At 40.2% G+C, this 14609-nt stretch overlaps 1 protein-coding gene across 6 annotated transcripts in view; it reads right to left on the bottom strand.

The window, feature by feature from the left end:
• The window catches only part of MAP3K4 (mitogen-activated protein kinase kinase kinase 4), a 115873-nt gene that overhangs the window by 11060 nt on the left and 90204 nt on the right, over positions 1 to 14609 (bottom strand). For 3 of the 6 annotated variants that reach the window (XM_061624314.1, XM_061624313.1, XM_061624309.1), the window contains exons 15-23: positions 12990 to 13068; positions 11301 to 11397; positions 9583 to 9699; positions 8206 to 8306; positions 6136 to 6216; positions 4808 to 4999; positions 4139 to 4209; positions 3750 to 3866; positions 2343 to 2502 (exon numbers count right to left, since the gene is read on the bottom strand). In XM_061624314.1, the coding sequence (XP_061480298.1) occupies positions 2343 to 2502; positions 3750 to 3866; positions 4139 to 4209; positions 4808 to 4999; positions 6136 to 6216; positions 8206 to 8306; positions 9583 to 9699; positions 11301 to 11397; positions 12990 to 13068 (1015 nt within the window). The remainder of the gene's footprint in view (positions 1 to 2342; positions 2503 to 3749; positions 3867 to 4138; positions 4210 to 4807; positions 5000 to 6135; positions 6217 to 8205; positions 8307 to 9582; positions 9700 to 11300; positions 11398 to 12989; positions 13069 to 14609) is intronic. The other 3 variants (XM_061624310.1, XM_061624311.1, XM_061624312.1) reach the window with 3 other exon arrangements.

The raw sequence follows: 14609 nt of genomic DNA, 5'->3' as shown, positions 1-14609 counted from the left end.
AAATGAGGCCTGAGTTACAGCCTTGGTGGCCAACCAGCCAGGTAGCTAACTGTAGTGTATACAGCAATATTTCTATTATTCTAGGCTGTTTTCATTCTTGCCATCAAGTACTCAAGAAAAATAAGGCAAAATAGCCACTGTGACTGTGACTAAAGTGAGTGCTTTAAAAGAGTAAAGGATACCTTAGGGTAGCCATTTTTTCAGATTGCTTTAAGTTTTCTCTGTATTTCACCCATTAGCAATAGCACTCAATTCTGTTCTACTCATTATAAAACTGCAGAATACACAAATGCTTACTTTTTACTGCAGGCAAACAAACATGCTTCTTTATTGCTGGCTGGAGTGAGCACACAACTGAAACTGAAAAGCAGGGCAGAGGAATGTCCACACATAATACAAAGTTCTAATATTTAACTCTTCAAATGTCATACAGGCTGTTTTTTTCAGGATTACTTAAGTAATTATAGGGTGACTGTGATAATGAAAAATCCACCCTCAGTCAGGGACAGTTTTGAGTGAGCAGACTTTTGGGGGCTCTTCCAGAAGAGCCTTATGCTATGCACTTGCCCTGCCTTATTCGCTAAATTTTTCAGAGGCTCCTATTCTTAAATTGCCCCTGTTCTTAAAACAAGCTATCATTATATAAGTGAGGGTTGTTATTGTCTGTCATGTCACAAATTAAAAATTTCCCCCAAAAAAATCCGGGGGGGGGGAAGCACAGCTCTAGCAGGGCAATGCCCCCATTGTGCCCCCTCCTGGCTACAGGCCTAAGAGCTCCTGTACTCTCTAACACAGAGAAAGGAAGGAGTGGTTATTACATCTTTGCCCCCATGCACTCTTACAGAGAAGCGGAGCCGTTTGGGTTGCAGGGCTCCTCCACCCCCACAACACTAAATGGCAGCTGCACCCCTTTTCCATTGTCTCAGGCATAAATCCTTAGCTCTGAAGGAGAGAAAGAACCTCAGCCTGAAGGCAGTCTCCATCACACTGCTATGGGAACTGAGCATGGCCTTGTAGTCTTTCTCCCTGTCCCTACCAGAAAGACAGCAAGACAGAAAGCATTCATACAAATTGCTCTGCTGATGGCCTGGTCAAATACAACTAGCTAAGACTGACCTTATTTCAGCTAGTCCTCAATTTTCTCTTTCACCCTCTACAATGGAGATATGTACAGGATCAGTCTAACAGCAAGGGCACATCCTTCCAAAAGGATCCCAGTGTAACAGAGCTCCATTCTAGAGGCATTATGTGGGACTGTTCTCTCCATTCCTCTACAAAGAAGAAGAGATGCAGGCCAACACACTGTGTTCAGAGTGAAGCAGCAGCTCTGTGTACTGCCTAAGGGGCAAATGAATGCACACTGGAATGCTTCAGCAATTTTACTCACCTGAAAGAGCCAAGCAAGAGGCTATTTTCAAGTCTGGTCCAAACTCTGCAACTATATATGACTACATAGAGGTCAGGCAGCTTGTCAGACCTATGACTTAAACCACCCTTTGGCACTTTGGTAAACACAAGCCAGTACTTTAGGGATAAAGGAATTTCATTCCAATCCTTAGTTTATGATTAGCTATATTCAAAATTTGGCCTCAAGAGTGACTTGGATTCCAAATGATGAAAAGCAATGACTAAACTAGGCCATGTAGCCAAGCATAGCTGCTTGCTGTTTATATTCTCTTTCAGTGCCCAACCTCCTAAAATCTGAGAAGGTGCTACTTTCCTGTTATGTACAGTTATGCAATCAGGATGTATTGGCTTGCATCCTAACCAACCCCATGTGAATGAAATCCACTGGAGACTCTCACTGGAGTAGAGAGGTTTGGCAGTATTTTTTGCTGATCTCCTCCCCGCATCCTCCTATCGTCTCCTGTGCCACCTCTAATGCTGCCCCAGAGGGTCCACCTGGGGCCATACTTTTAAGGACCATCTTCTGCTCTATGTTCCGTCACACTCTCTAACGACATCCCTCTCCCCTATATCTGAACACAAGCTCTAGGTTATCTCCCACCCACCCCTCCTGGAGTCCCAACTGAAGCGCTGTACTTCATGAAGGTACAATCTTGACAGGAGCTCCCAACCTGTGGAAACCAACACCAATGATAACATTCCAGCCCCAGGGAAGAAAGAGTCACAGTTCCTTCTGGAAGCACTAAAGCAGGAGGAAAGGGGTGGGAGGCCAACAGTGGCACAGTATATTACTTGGGGTAATTTCACTGTCATGGGTTTTGTCTAACTTTATAGTCTCATGTTTTGTTATATGCCAAAACTTTATTTTTAAAATGCAAATCTGCAGATCAGCCCTGAGCAAAAAAGGAATTTAAAGATTCAAAAGTGATGTTTACCTTTGATATCTCGATGCACTATACCATGTTCATGCAGCACATTGATGGCTGTTGTGATCTGCTTTGTGTAAAGCCTAATGACATGCTCCTGGAGGCCCAACCTTGACACTTCTTCCAGAGTTCCCTCATCACAGTATTCCATGAAGATGTACATTTCTTCCTTTAGTTGAGGACCAAAGAGAGTTACTTGGTGTCACTGCATTTTCAGTATGTAGACAATAAGAGTCTTTCAAGTTATGTCTCTAAGCTATGAACTCCTAAAACAATATTGTGTTTTTGTATGGAGCAGTTTGTAATGGGAAAAAATAACAACTGTTTGCTTTGACGAGCTATGAATATGGTTGATATGTATTCTAGATTTTAAAAAGTTCGAGTCACTGTACCTAATGAAAAAGTAATGGTTAAAAAAAATTCACAAGACAAACTCTCTATATGAAGCCTGCTGGAACATTAAATATACAAGGGCCAAACTAGACATGATGTGGTGTCATGGAATTTTAGAACTGGAAGGGACTTGGAGATCATCTGGTTCAAACCCCTGCTTAATGCAAGGATCTTGCAACTAAAGCATCCCTCATAGATGGCAATCCAGCCTCTACTTGAATACTTCCAGTCGAGAGCCACCGTCTCCCAATGCACCATGTTCCATTGTTCTCTTACCACTAGTAAGCTTCTAATGTGTAACTGAAATCTGGTTCCTTGCCATTTCCATCCATTCCAATCTTCCTTCTAATCTTGCCCATTGAGAAAAAATATATTCCTGTTTCTCAAATTTAAATTGCCAGCCATCCAAGCTACTGTTTGCTATGGGTATCCATACTGTACCAGTAGCAGAAGGCATGGAGGTGCTTACCTAACCTCCTGGCAGGTGAGGTTGCTGCTGTTTAGAGGGAGGCTGGCATGGTGCAAATGGACCAGCAGGAGCACCAACTCACCATTTCGACCTCGCCCCTCCTACTAAGCAGCACTCACCTATTAAGAGATCAGATAATGCCTTGGCCCCACCGCACCATCCACTATACTTGCATCCCTAACCCCATCAGCTTTGGAGAGGGGGATTTCAACTGAGGGATCAGCATAGGAGGAAAGGGTTGATCCCCACTCAGCATGAATGCAAATTCCAGGCCACTCATCACTGCAGCTACTTTTAAGCAAATAAAAAGACATTATATAGTCAGATCATGACTCTTCCACATCACATCTGGTTTGGCCCTCAAACAGCAAATATATTTTTGAAACAAATCAAACATCGACTACTTCCACAGATCATAGAAGTGATGGATGCAACATAATATTAATTTGCAACATAAAATAGGGCCCAAAGGTTCTGCACATTCCTACAAATGAAACAACTAAAGCCTGCAGCCATAGCTTATTTGTCAGTGTCAATGATCAACATCTGCTTACCCTGTGCAGTTCTACACCAAAGTACCGAACCAGGTTAGGATGCTTAATGCCTTCAAAAATTTTCAGCTCGTCTGCAGTTTCTTTGATAGTTTTGTGATCATTTGGTTGAAATCTTATCTGTAAAGTAGTAATTTTTAAATTAACATTGCTGCTAACACTAAGGAGAAAACATCAAAATAAAACTGGAGGAAAACAACCATTAACCACCTACAGACCTCTCAGATACTGCCACTAGAACAAGACTAAGAGGATTCACAGACAACTGTACGAAGGGGCTGTCACTTAAAAAAAGTTTTAAAAAGGCAAATCTTTAGATGGTTTTTTTAAAGGAAAAAAATTAAATGATATTTTAAGGCAAATTCAGTTTGTTCTATTAGCCCAGTACTTACTTCTTTCATGGCCATCAGTTCGCCAGTGTCAACACTGATACAGGTATAGACTTTCCCATACTGACCTTCTCCTGAAGGATTACAAGAATAATAATAGTTTAAGCACCTTGAAAACACTGCTCAGAAGTCTATCAGTATGAACCAATGAACCTGTCTGATTTACTTTGGAACAACTCCTGTGGATCGTATGTGTGGATGCCCAATTCCAATGCACCTTTTCTGTGTTTATCCTCTAATGGTATTGATTGAAACCGAGACTTTAGGCAAGTAGCATTTACATTACTAGTCCTTCTATGCAGAGAAAGTACTTTGGACAAAGTCCCCCAGGAACATTTCACAACAAACCCCATTGCAACGAATGTGAAGTTCCTGACTGATTTTGTCCAATAACTATAACAAGACTATGATTACACAAAAATGAAAGATCATGTGATACATGCACATTTTTTCATCTACACAAAAATGATCCTGCATGGGCTTGGGGGAGGGGGAGATAGGGCAATTAGCCCCAAGTGCTTCTCCATACACAGTTGCATTAACAGGTCAGTTTTTATTTCTAAATGATCAGCGACAACTTATACTCCATGAATGCTGCCTTCAAGAACATACTGCATTTAACATGCTGCTGAACTTTCATGTACTGTAAAACAAACTGTAACAGAAACTTACCGATTTTGTTTCCTCTCTGCCACTTAAAAGTCACCTTTCTCAAGCCTACATGCATGACGTTATCGTAAGACTTGGGAGTGTCGCAAACTTGGCCAATGATATTTTTCCGCCTCATTTCTCGGTACCTCTTTTCTTCAAACAGCTGGACAGATTTTTGAACTGCTTCCATGGGTCCTTGCCTGGAAGCAGTGTCTAGAAATTAAGAGGAAAAGGAAAAATCTTGAACAATTTTTGTTTGTGCAAGATTGACTTCCTTCTGCCCTACTAAAAGGATATTAAGGAAGGATATCTATGTAATGGGCTTACTTTGTGTTGTTTATTGAGTTGAAGCCGATTTATTCTTTTTTAGTTTGTTTCTTATGTTATAAGAAAGAAGTTGATTTAATCAGCAGGTGACTTGCAGGACCTATACCGAGAATAACCTGGAATCTGTGTTTGGCTTTGAACTGGTGCAAGTGTTTCCTCTGTGCATAATGCACAAGCTTGAATGCAGAGTGGCCTCCGAGTTGAGACTGCTTGTGGAGCAGCTACAGCTCAGTGGTTACAGCACATGCTTTGCACACACATCCCTCATGTTCAATCCCTAGGATATCCAACTAAAAGGATAGCAGGTTGCAGAGCTGTTAAGGACCTCTGCTGGAAATCTTGAAGAGTTGCTGCCAATCAGACAGTCAGTAGTGGGCTAAGAGTACAAGGCAAAATCACACATTCATGACTGTCAGGTACTGGCCATACTTACCAACCTTAATAGCAGTTAGAAGAGGACCTTTAGACAAAAAAGCAAGCCGGTCATAGAGAACCATTCTGGTATGTGTTTAAGATATGATAAGCTGCCGTATCTGACAACTCGGAATTTTTTTTTTTTACTCTTTAAAATTCAGGCCATAAATGAGACTACATAGGAAAAAGTATTTATTGTCATCTCCCACAGATATTTCGCCATGTATATCTGAGGCATTATGGTGCTCATGCACCAACTGTACCACCTCTGTTCCATGTGGAGAGGTTTGTGTTTTGACTTTGCTCCCAAGGAGAAACCTACCATGTCACAGGACAGGCTTCTTTGAGCCTGAGCAGGGAATGAAAGGATCCTTGGTTTAGTTTGGTGGTTCTTGAAATGTATCAGTTAAAGTTAGAACTTTCTAACATTTACCAACAAACTCTTAAAATATTAAGAGCTGTCAATGCTTATCAAGTTTGAATTTTATACCAACACACACATTTGTGTATACTAACAAAATACAAGTCCTGCTTCATTCACTAGAAATAGAGTTTGGTGACACCTTATAGCAAAAGCAATTGGCAAAATAACCACCTCACACCTTTACCTTTGGTCTGACTGATAAGAGTCCGAAGCTCCCAACTTCTTCGGGCTGACCCACTTGAATCTCCTTTTGGGTAAGTTGGCTCTGTGAAAACAAAATGTTGTAAGAAACTGGTGGCACCAAAAGAAAGTAGCAAACTGATTTTTTATCCATCACTCAGCACTATTTAATAGCTCCTATTTATGTTAACGATAAAGATGTTCCGATCTATTATGAGGGCCCAACAGTGGTAGAAGCTATTTACACAAACATGGGAGAGAGTCTGCCCCAAAGAGTTTACAACTTAATAGTTACTATGAGGGTAGAAACAAGCAACACCTATTTTGGTGGTGGAGAAAGGGGACAGTGCATAAAAACTGAGTCCCCCATACAATACTCTTAGTAGCCCTCAATGCCCTCTGACAAGATGCTCCTGTGGGTCAGGAAATGGTCAAAAATACTGTGTCTTATGGCATCATAGGCTACTGTTGGAGGGAGTAAGTGAAAATCATCTCTACCTACCACAGCAGAAGTAACTTTCTGCTCACAGAAAGAACCTCTGGATCCACTCCCAATTAATTTATTCTTTGTTCTGAGGAAAGGTTGCATGAATTTAAGATGAATAGAAGAATCAGGGTGGGATAGGGCATGGAACTGACTGGGCAGTGCTATAGCACACTCACTCGATAGAAACTGAAGGCCATACACACAAAAGTAACTGTGCATAAGAAAATGATTAAGTGAAGAATAACCACTTCTAACTTGCATTTAAAAGAAAGATGAAAAGCAAAACTATTGTCAGAAATAAACTGAAAAGGGTGTCAAGGCTGAAATGTTCTAGGTTCCCATCAATAAACAATAAGTAATGTCTGGAATTGACAATATCTGGATTAGTCATACTGAAGTCAGAAGAATAAGATCAATTTCCCATTTTATATTTAAGGCTGGCTTACACATGTGATGATCACAGCATCTGCTACATCTGAATGTCCTCAGGATCTCATTTCCCCACATCTGCATGAAAGAAGCAGCATGTGCACCAGAAACATATGTGATTGTGGTGACTTCATAAAGGGATGCTGCTATCATGGCAATCACAAGGAAGTAATGAGATACAGGCATACATCTGGTTCATATATTACTTCCACCATACAAATGCAAGTAAGTTTGAGGCCAAGGACATCCCTATGTAAGGGATTCAGTAGTGGCACATGTGTCAACCTGCTCATAGGCAATACTGAAGTAGCCCCAAGGCATCACTCCCAATTTCTGAAAACCCGCAAAAAAGAAAAAGCTGAGAGGATGTGGATATGCTGAAGTTTCAGACATGGTTTAACCACGGTTTATTGTTGATATCTTACTGCCATCAAAGACATGTTATGTAATATATAAATTCATACAGTTAGAAACTGGGTAGCAAGTCAGTGCTGCTTAATTATTTTACTTGCATATTTGCATATATAGGAAAAAGAACACCAGGTGAGAGCTACTTCTACTAAACAACTACATCCAAATGAGGGTGCTCTTTCCTGTTCTTTGTAGCAAGAGATGTTTCTTTTGGGCAAAAGGCTAAATACAAAGATTTTTCCTTGGAAGTTTTTTTTTCTAAATCAATTTGTCAGTGCAGTTCTTAGATGATTAGTGCAGATGATTAGGCTCATCCTAATTATGGAGGAATAGTGGGGTCTATATTTATTCCACAAGCATAGTCTCCCCAGGAAGCCTGCATGGTTTCATAACTTCTTACCTTTCATCATTTAGTTAAGACCCTTTCTGATCACCAGAACCTTTAGTTAGCCAGTTACCTGATTATTCTCCAAAATTATGGCTCCTCATACTTGTTGTAAATGGGGGATAAATAATGCAAATACTTGCATTAAATTATAGGAGTAAATTTAGTATGGAAACCTTCCTACCACAAGACATATTAAAGCTAGATGCTAAATTGCCACGTTCTCCACACTCATTTGGGAATGAGAAGACCAAAGTGAAAGTTCAGCAGAACCAGGTCTTGAAGTACAATGGTTAAATATATTTTAGAGAGAAATGCATATACAATTTGAAATTTAATATTACAATTATGAAAGCAATTACCTTCACGCTCTTCAGTGGGACTTGAGTGGCGGCTTAATGATCTAAACTGCAGTTCAGCTGCGATTGAAGCCAATCTATCATTTTCAGGGACACTGGAGCCTCTGTTTAAAAGAATAGTAATTAGAGTTTTTACTCCCCCATTCCCATTTTCTAAAAGCACCAAGGTACTGGAAGTTTAAATAAAGTGGAAATAGCCATGATTAATGAAAGCCATATATTAGGGAAGGAAACCAAACATTTATAATCTAGACCTATCTGTATCTTGTAATCCCCAATAATATGACTATTCTTTAGAAAAGCTACTACTAATATCGGAGTGAGGCACTATACAAAGGCACTATTGCATGTTAATGTAAGGTTACATTTACATTTGACAAATCAGTCAACAATCCTGTTACAAGAGAGGGCTATGATTACCACTAGTCAAAGTCCAACTTTTCAAAATGGAGCAATCTGCCATATCCAAACATATAAGCTCCAACTGGAAGGAATGGTGGGGAAATACACATTTCATCAAAGGTGTTCATATGTATGTATGCATGTATATAGGTGCATGCATGCATTCATTCTCTCTCTCTCTCTCTCTCTCTCATACGTATATATATGAATAAGAGAAAACAAATCCCTGTGTAAAGTCATAACGTTATGCCTCTGGATGTCTAATAAATAATGGGCTATATCCACTAAAGTCATAAACAAAGTAGTCGCACTGAAATCAATGAACTTATGTTAGTTACGAACATTGTTTTTAATGAGTCTTCTCAGAATATGACTTAGATAGATTCAACCTGGAGATGCAAATAATTTAAAGATGACTCTATCAATGTTCCAGACACAATTGCTTCGCTTTTGCTCAGTTTTCTGTTTATCTGAAATATAGGATACTTAAAAAGAACAAATGAATCATGGTAGCATTTGTGCACCGTGTGTTGTTTAATGTGCTGAATACACATCTTATGGTGAATTTGTCACCACTGTAACTCTTCTCTAAAGGCTTTACTCAGCTATATATCATGGGCAGAATTTTATAAAATTAACTTAGATATACATAATGTAGCCTATCTACTCAGAATTAGTTCAGTCTTAGCTACAATTAGCTACAAAGAACTAGAGGAAATAAACTGCATGCAGTAATGATCCTAAAACAAAACAAAAGTACAATTTGTTCTCAAACATGCATGGTCAAAAACATGATCTTTTTTTTTTTAACATGTAACGTGCATTTTAATTTTAAAAAATGACACAACCTTAACAGAAACAAGAAAATCACAGGGGACACATTATGGAACCAAAAGGAACTATTAGGATCTAAGTGCAAGCTGTTTATATGAGTGATGTGAACGGGAATGAATCTGCTACGTTGTGGAGTGGAGCTACCTGGTATCATTTGCACTGCTGAGAGGCTTTGGCTGAGTTGAGTCACCACTGACGGGAGGGGGGTGACTAACAGCAGGGCTGCAATGGTTCCGTACTTCATATGGGACATTCCTTGTGCTGCAGTGAGGAGAAAAGCTTCAGGGAAAAGGCTTTCAGGTCCATTTTCAATGGATTTTTCAAACATGGCGACTCAAAATAGCCGTCTGAAAAAATCTTGTGACAAGCTAATTTTTGTTTTAAAAAATGCAAAATGCTCTAGTTCTAAATAGATCCAGTTTTTAGTCTACTCTCTAAAATTATGATGGTTTGCAGCACGCAAACAGAGACCTATCTATAAATATGGCGTATTGGAAAGAAAAAGTGTAATAAAGAGTATAATTATGAGTACAAATACTGTGGCAGCAGTCACATGTCACTCTAGACCATAATCTAGTATGATGTGAATGAGCCACAGTGAGCTTTGGGCTCACATGCTCTCCCTCCCCATTTCCCCATTTGCAGAGCTGCACTTTTGATTAAACCAGCTTGCTATATTGTCCGGACCTGGAACTGTACTTAATCTTAATCATTATCAATTTAAACAAGCCAGTTTCTGCAACTATAGTTTGAAGTCAGCTTGTTTGAAGATAACCATAGTTAACGTTAACCATTATTGGTCTGGATGACACAATAAACCAGTTAAATAAAAGTAGAAGCTTCCAAATTTCTTGCAACTGCAAATGCGGGGGAGGGGGGAGAAGAATATGAATCTGAAGATTGCTGTGGCTCATTCCTGCCTGGTTTAATGTGATGTGCAACCATTGCTACAGTATGATGGTTCTGTAAGGTAATTTTTAGTTCAATTTTTGTACTAATTTTTTTTGTAGGTGTGAAGTGACATCAAAAGACAAGTTGATGTGGTAACCCCTCTAAATTTCCAAGATGCAGAAATGCCACCATATTCAGCTAAATGTCATAATCTATACTAAACAAAAGCAGCAATGTTACAGGGATATGCATGCACATATATGCACGTTAAAAATCAGGAGAGAAAGCAGCACAACTAAAGCTTTATTTTCTGCATCTCAGTGCTCCACGGGTCTTAATAAAGTTGTTTTGTTTTTTAATCAGTAGTATTACTACTAATCTAGCATCATTAGCAGTGTTTCCAGTCTTTATATAATAGTTCTAGGAGGGTCCACCTGTTTGGGAGATAAGAACGGTACTGTTTACAACCTTTGGAGAAGAAGGAAAGGGAATAGTCAGTGAGGAAATGGGGAAAAAAATAAAGTGAAGGTCCTAGAAGTGGCAAGACAGTACTATGGTAGAAGGAGATGGGAAGAGACAGAGAAAGGGCTGCCTTGCCCTTGCTGCTTTTTATATCTCAAACACGCCCACTCACCCAACAAAATAGCGTATTAGTGAATCACGTATCATGGAGAGCAAAACATCAACACAAATAAAGAATATGAAATGATGATGATGATGATGTTCAGAAAATGGTTCAGGCATGGAGGAGGAAAGAAGAGTTATGTCACTTATCAAAGTGATATTACAGAGAGGCATCCGCATTCCACATGGCACTAATAACAATAAGGAAAGTTACTGTGGGGTGGGATAGCATTGTTTATGGGGGGAAATTATTGTGGGCTTGGCATTTGGGAAAATTTTATCTCCGTGAGGTAACAACAGACAGAATGGTTCAAATAGCAATAAGGATTTGGATAAGCCTTTAATACCTGAACCCTTCAGGTGTTGGGATGATGAGATGAGGATTTGGGGGATCACTATGGCATCGAGGTACTTTCACAGGACGGGGACTATTCCGATGAATAGCTACAAACAGAGAGGCAGAGGGAGAACATTCAGATGGCTGAAGAGAACACTCAACACATGTATATCACATTTGATGCAGGATCATTGTAACTGAGGTTTGGTTCATACAATCTGTTTGAAGCAGAAGACACTGGGTTGAAATCTACCCAGACAGTTTTTGGCAAATGGCAACTGAAATGGTTCACTGTGCATTGAGATTTGCCTAACAGAGCATAATAAGCAGACTTTAAGAAATGGGTCAGCCCAACATACATGCAGGCTAGTGGTCAGGAGATGCAGTGAACTATGAAAACGCAAGCATTAATAAATAAGTTATTCCTACATTTCAAAGGTCATTCAGCATAAAAATATTTAAGAAAATTAGGGGGGAGTATTTGGCAAAAGTTAAAAGGTTGCCTTAAGTGGCAACAAGAGTACTCCCAACTTATGAGACTTGGTCTGTATATTCAAATATTTAGCTTGACTACAGACATATACTTTCATAATGAACCCAAACTTGTTTGGATTGAAACCACTCACTCTTCCAAGTACATCTTTGATGATCAAGTACAACACAGATTAAGTTTCCTTCTTTACCTCCCCCAGTGAAGCCATTTTATTTCTTCAGTATACTAGACAAAGGTCCATTAGGAGCCGTTCAAGCTCAGCCACAATAAGCAAGAGAGATCATAAGTTAATTATCAGCACAACAGTTCTCATCATTTTATTTATTTTATTTTTGTTTATGAAATTTGTTAGTTGCTGTTCTTCACAAAAGTGAACCCAAGGCGATTTATAATAAATAACAAAGTAAACAACAGTATATAAACTAAAACTAAAAAGTTAAAAAACACATAAATGTAACAGTGGTAGAACAAACCACCCCCTAAAAGAGATTACAACATCAAAAGCTCTCCAAAATTAGGAGCTAAATGCCTGGGAGAAATGTTTTACCTGGTGCCTAAACACAGATAATCATGGTGCCAGATGTGCCTCCTTAGGAAGTATATTCCATAAAGGGGGGGATTGGACACCACTGAGAAGGCCAACTCTCATGTCCCCACCATCCACACACCCCTCAGAGGGGGCACATGAAGAAGGGCAGGGTCCAGGTTGGTTAATATGGGGAGAGGTGGTCCTTGAGGTACTGGGGTCCTGATTCATATAAGGCTTTGTAACTCAAACCTATGGAATGCTTTCCCTTTATAGCTGGATATGTCGTATGTCTTTCATTTCTCAACATAAGCAACTCCCTTGCTTATACATTTTCTACAGGAGAAGCCACAGCTAATTGCGGAGCACACTCTGTATGTCTGCAAAAAAGACTCCATGTTTGCTTGCAGGCCTCTGCAGTCCATGCAGGCCTGCACACCTTGGGACCCACTCAGCAGAATGAAGCCCACCAATTCCTCCATTCTTGCTTTATTGATTTGTTGATGATTTTTTGCTGTCATTTTGCGAATGTAGGAAGCTGGCATACTGCGTCAGACTGCTGGCCCATCTTGCTTTATAGTAATCCTTGTGTTTTAGATTCACAAGTTTAATTCACTTACAACCAAATGCTATAAGCTACAGATGTAAAGTTCCAAGAGACTGCATAGCTGCTGCCTTACCAAGGTACAAACCTGTAACAGGACTGTGAGGCTTTCCAATTACATGGCCAATGCACTCGTTCATCAGTGCCTGTAAACTCTGGGGGACAGAAAATAAACAGAATTGCAACAATTAATACCACACTCTTCAATGAGGTACCTGCTGTACCTTTAACCAATTATTATTATTATTATTATTATTATTATTATTATTATTATTATATTCCATCCTTCCTCTCAGAAGGAGCCCAGGGTAGCAAACAAAAACACTAAAAACACTCTAAAACACATTAAAACCAAAAGATTTTAAAACATATTAAAACAAAACATCTTTAAAAAATCTTTTAAAAAATCTTAAAAAGCAATTCCAACACAGATTCAGACTGGGATAAGGTCTCTATTTAAAAGGCTTGTTGAAAGAGGACAGTCTTCACTAGTAGGCACCAGAAAGATAACAGAGATGGTGCCTATCTAATATTTAAGGAGAGGGAATTCCAAAGGGTAGGTTCCACAACACTAAAGGTCTGCTTCCTATGTTGTGCGGAACAGACCTCCTGATAAGATGGTATCTGCAGGAGGTCCTCAACTGCAGAATGCAGTGATCAACTGGGAACATAAGGGGTAAGACGATCTTTCAGGTATCCTGGTCCCAAACTGAACAAGGCTTTGTACACCAAAACCAGAACCCTGAACTGACTCGGTAGCTAATGGGCAGCCAATTCAATTCTTTCAGCAGCGGGATAACATGTAGGCAATACCCTGCCCAAGTAAGCAGTCACAGTGTTGTACTTTGCACCAGATGCAGCTTCTAGACCAACCTCAAGGACAGCCTCACATAGAGCACATTACAGTAATCCAGCCTGGAGGTTATCAGTGCATGGACAATTGTGGTCAGGCTATCCTGGTCAAGAAATGGCCACAGCTGTCTTACCAGCCAAAGCTAATAAAAGACACTCCTAGCCACTGAGGTCACCTGAGCCTCTAGTGACAAAGGGGAGATCAGGAGCGCCCCAGACTATGGACCTGCTCTTTCAGAGGGAGTGCAACCTCATCCAAAGCAGGCAACTGACCAATTATCTGAATTCAGGAACCATTAACCCACAGCACCTCCTTCTTGCTAGGATTCAGACTTAGTTTATTGGTCCTCATCCAGTCCACTACCGAGCCAAGGCACCGGTCCAGGGCTTGCACAGGCTCTCTCGAGTCAGCTGTAACAGAGAAGTCGAGCTGGGTATCATCAGCGTACTGCTGACACCTCACCCCAAATCTTCTGATGACCACTCCCAAGGGTTTCATATAGATGTTAAGCAGCATGAGGGACAAGAGAGGTACTCTGTGGCACCCCACATCACAACTGCCAGGGGGCCGAAAGACAGTCATCCAATGCTATTCTCTGAAAATGACCCTGGAGATAGGATCAGAACCACTGTAAAACAGTGCCTCCAATACCCATTTCACCAAGTCGGCCTAGAAGGATACCATGGTCAATGGTTTCAAAAGTCACTGAAAGATCAAGTAAGAATGACAGGGTCGCACTCCCCCTGTCCTTCTTCCAACAGAGGTCATCCATCAGGGCAACGAAGGCCGATTCAGTCCAATAACCAGGCCTGAGCCAAGACTGGAATGGTTTAAGATAATGTG

The sequence above is a fragment of the Rhineura floridana genome, chromosome 4, assembly GCF_030035675.1.
Source record: "Rhineura floridana isolate rRhiFlo1 chromosome 4, rRhiFlo1.hap2, whole genome shotgun sequence".
Lineage (NCBI taxonomy): Eukaryota > Metazoa > Chordata > Lepidosauria > Squamata > Rhineuridae > Rhineura > Rhineura floridana.
The sequence above is the reverse complement of the archived record's forward strand: the minus strand, read 5'-3'. Positions and strand labels throughout refer to the sequence as shown.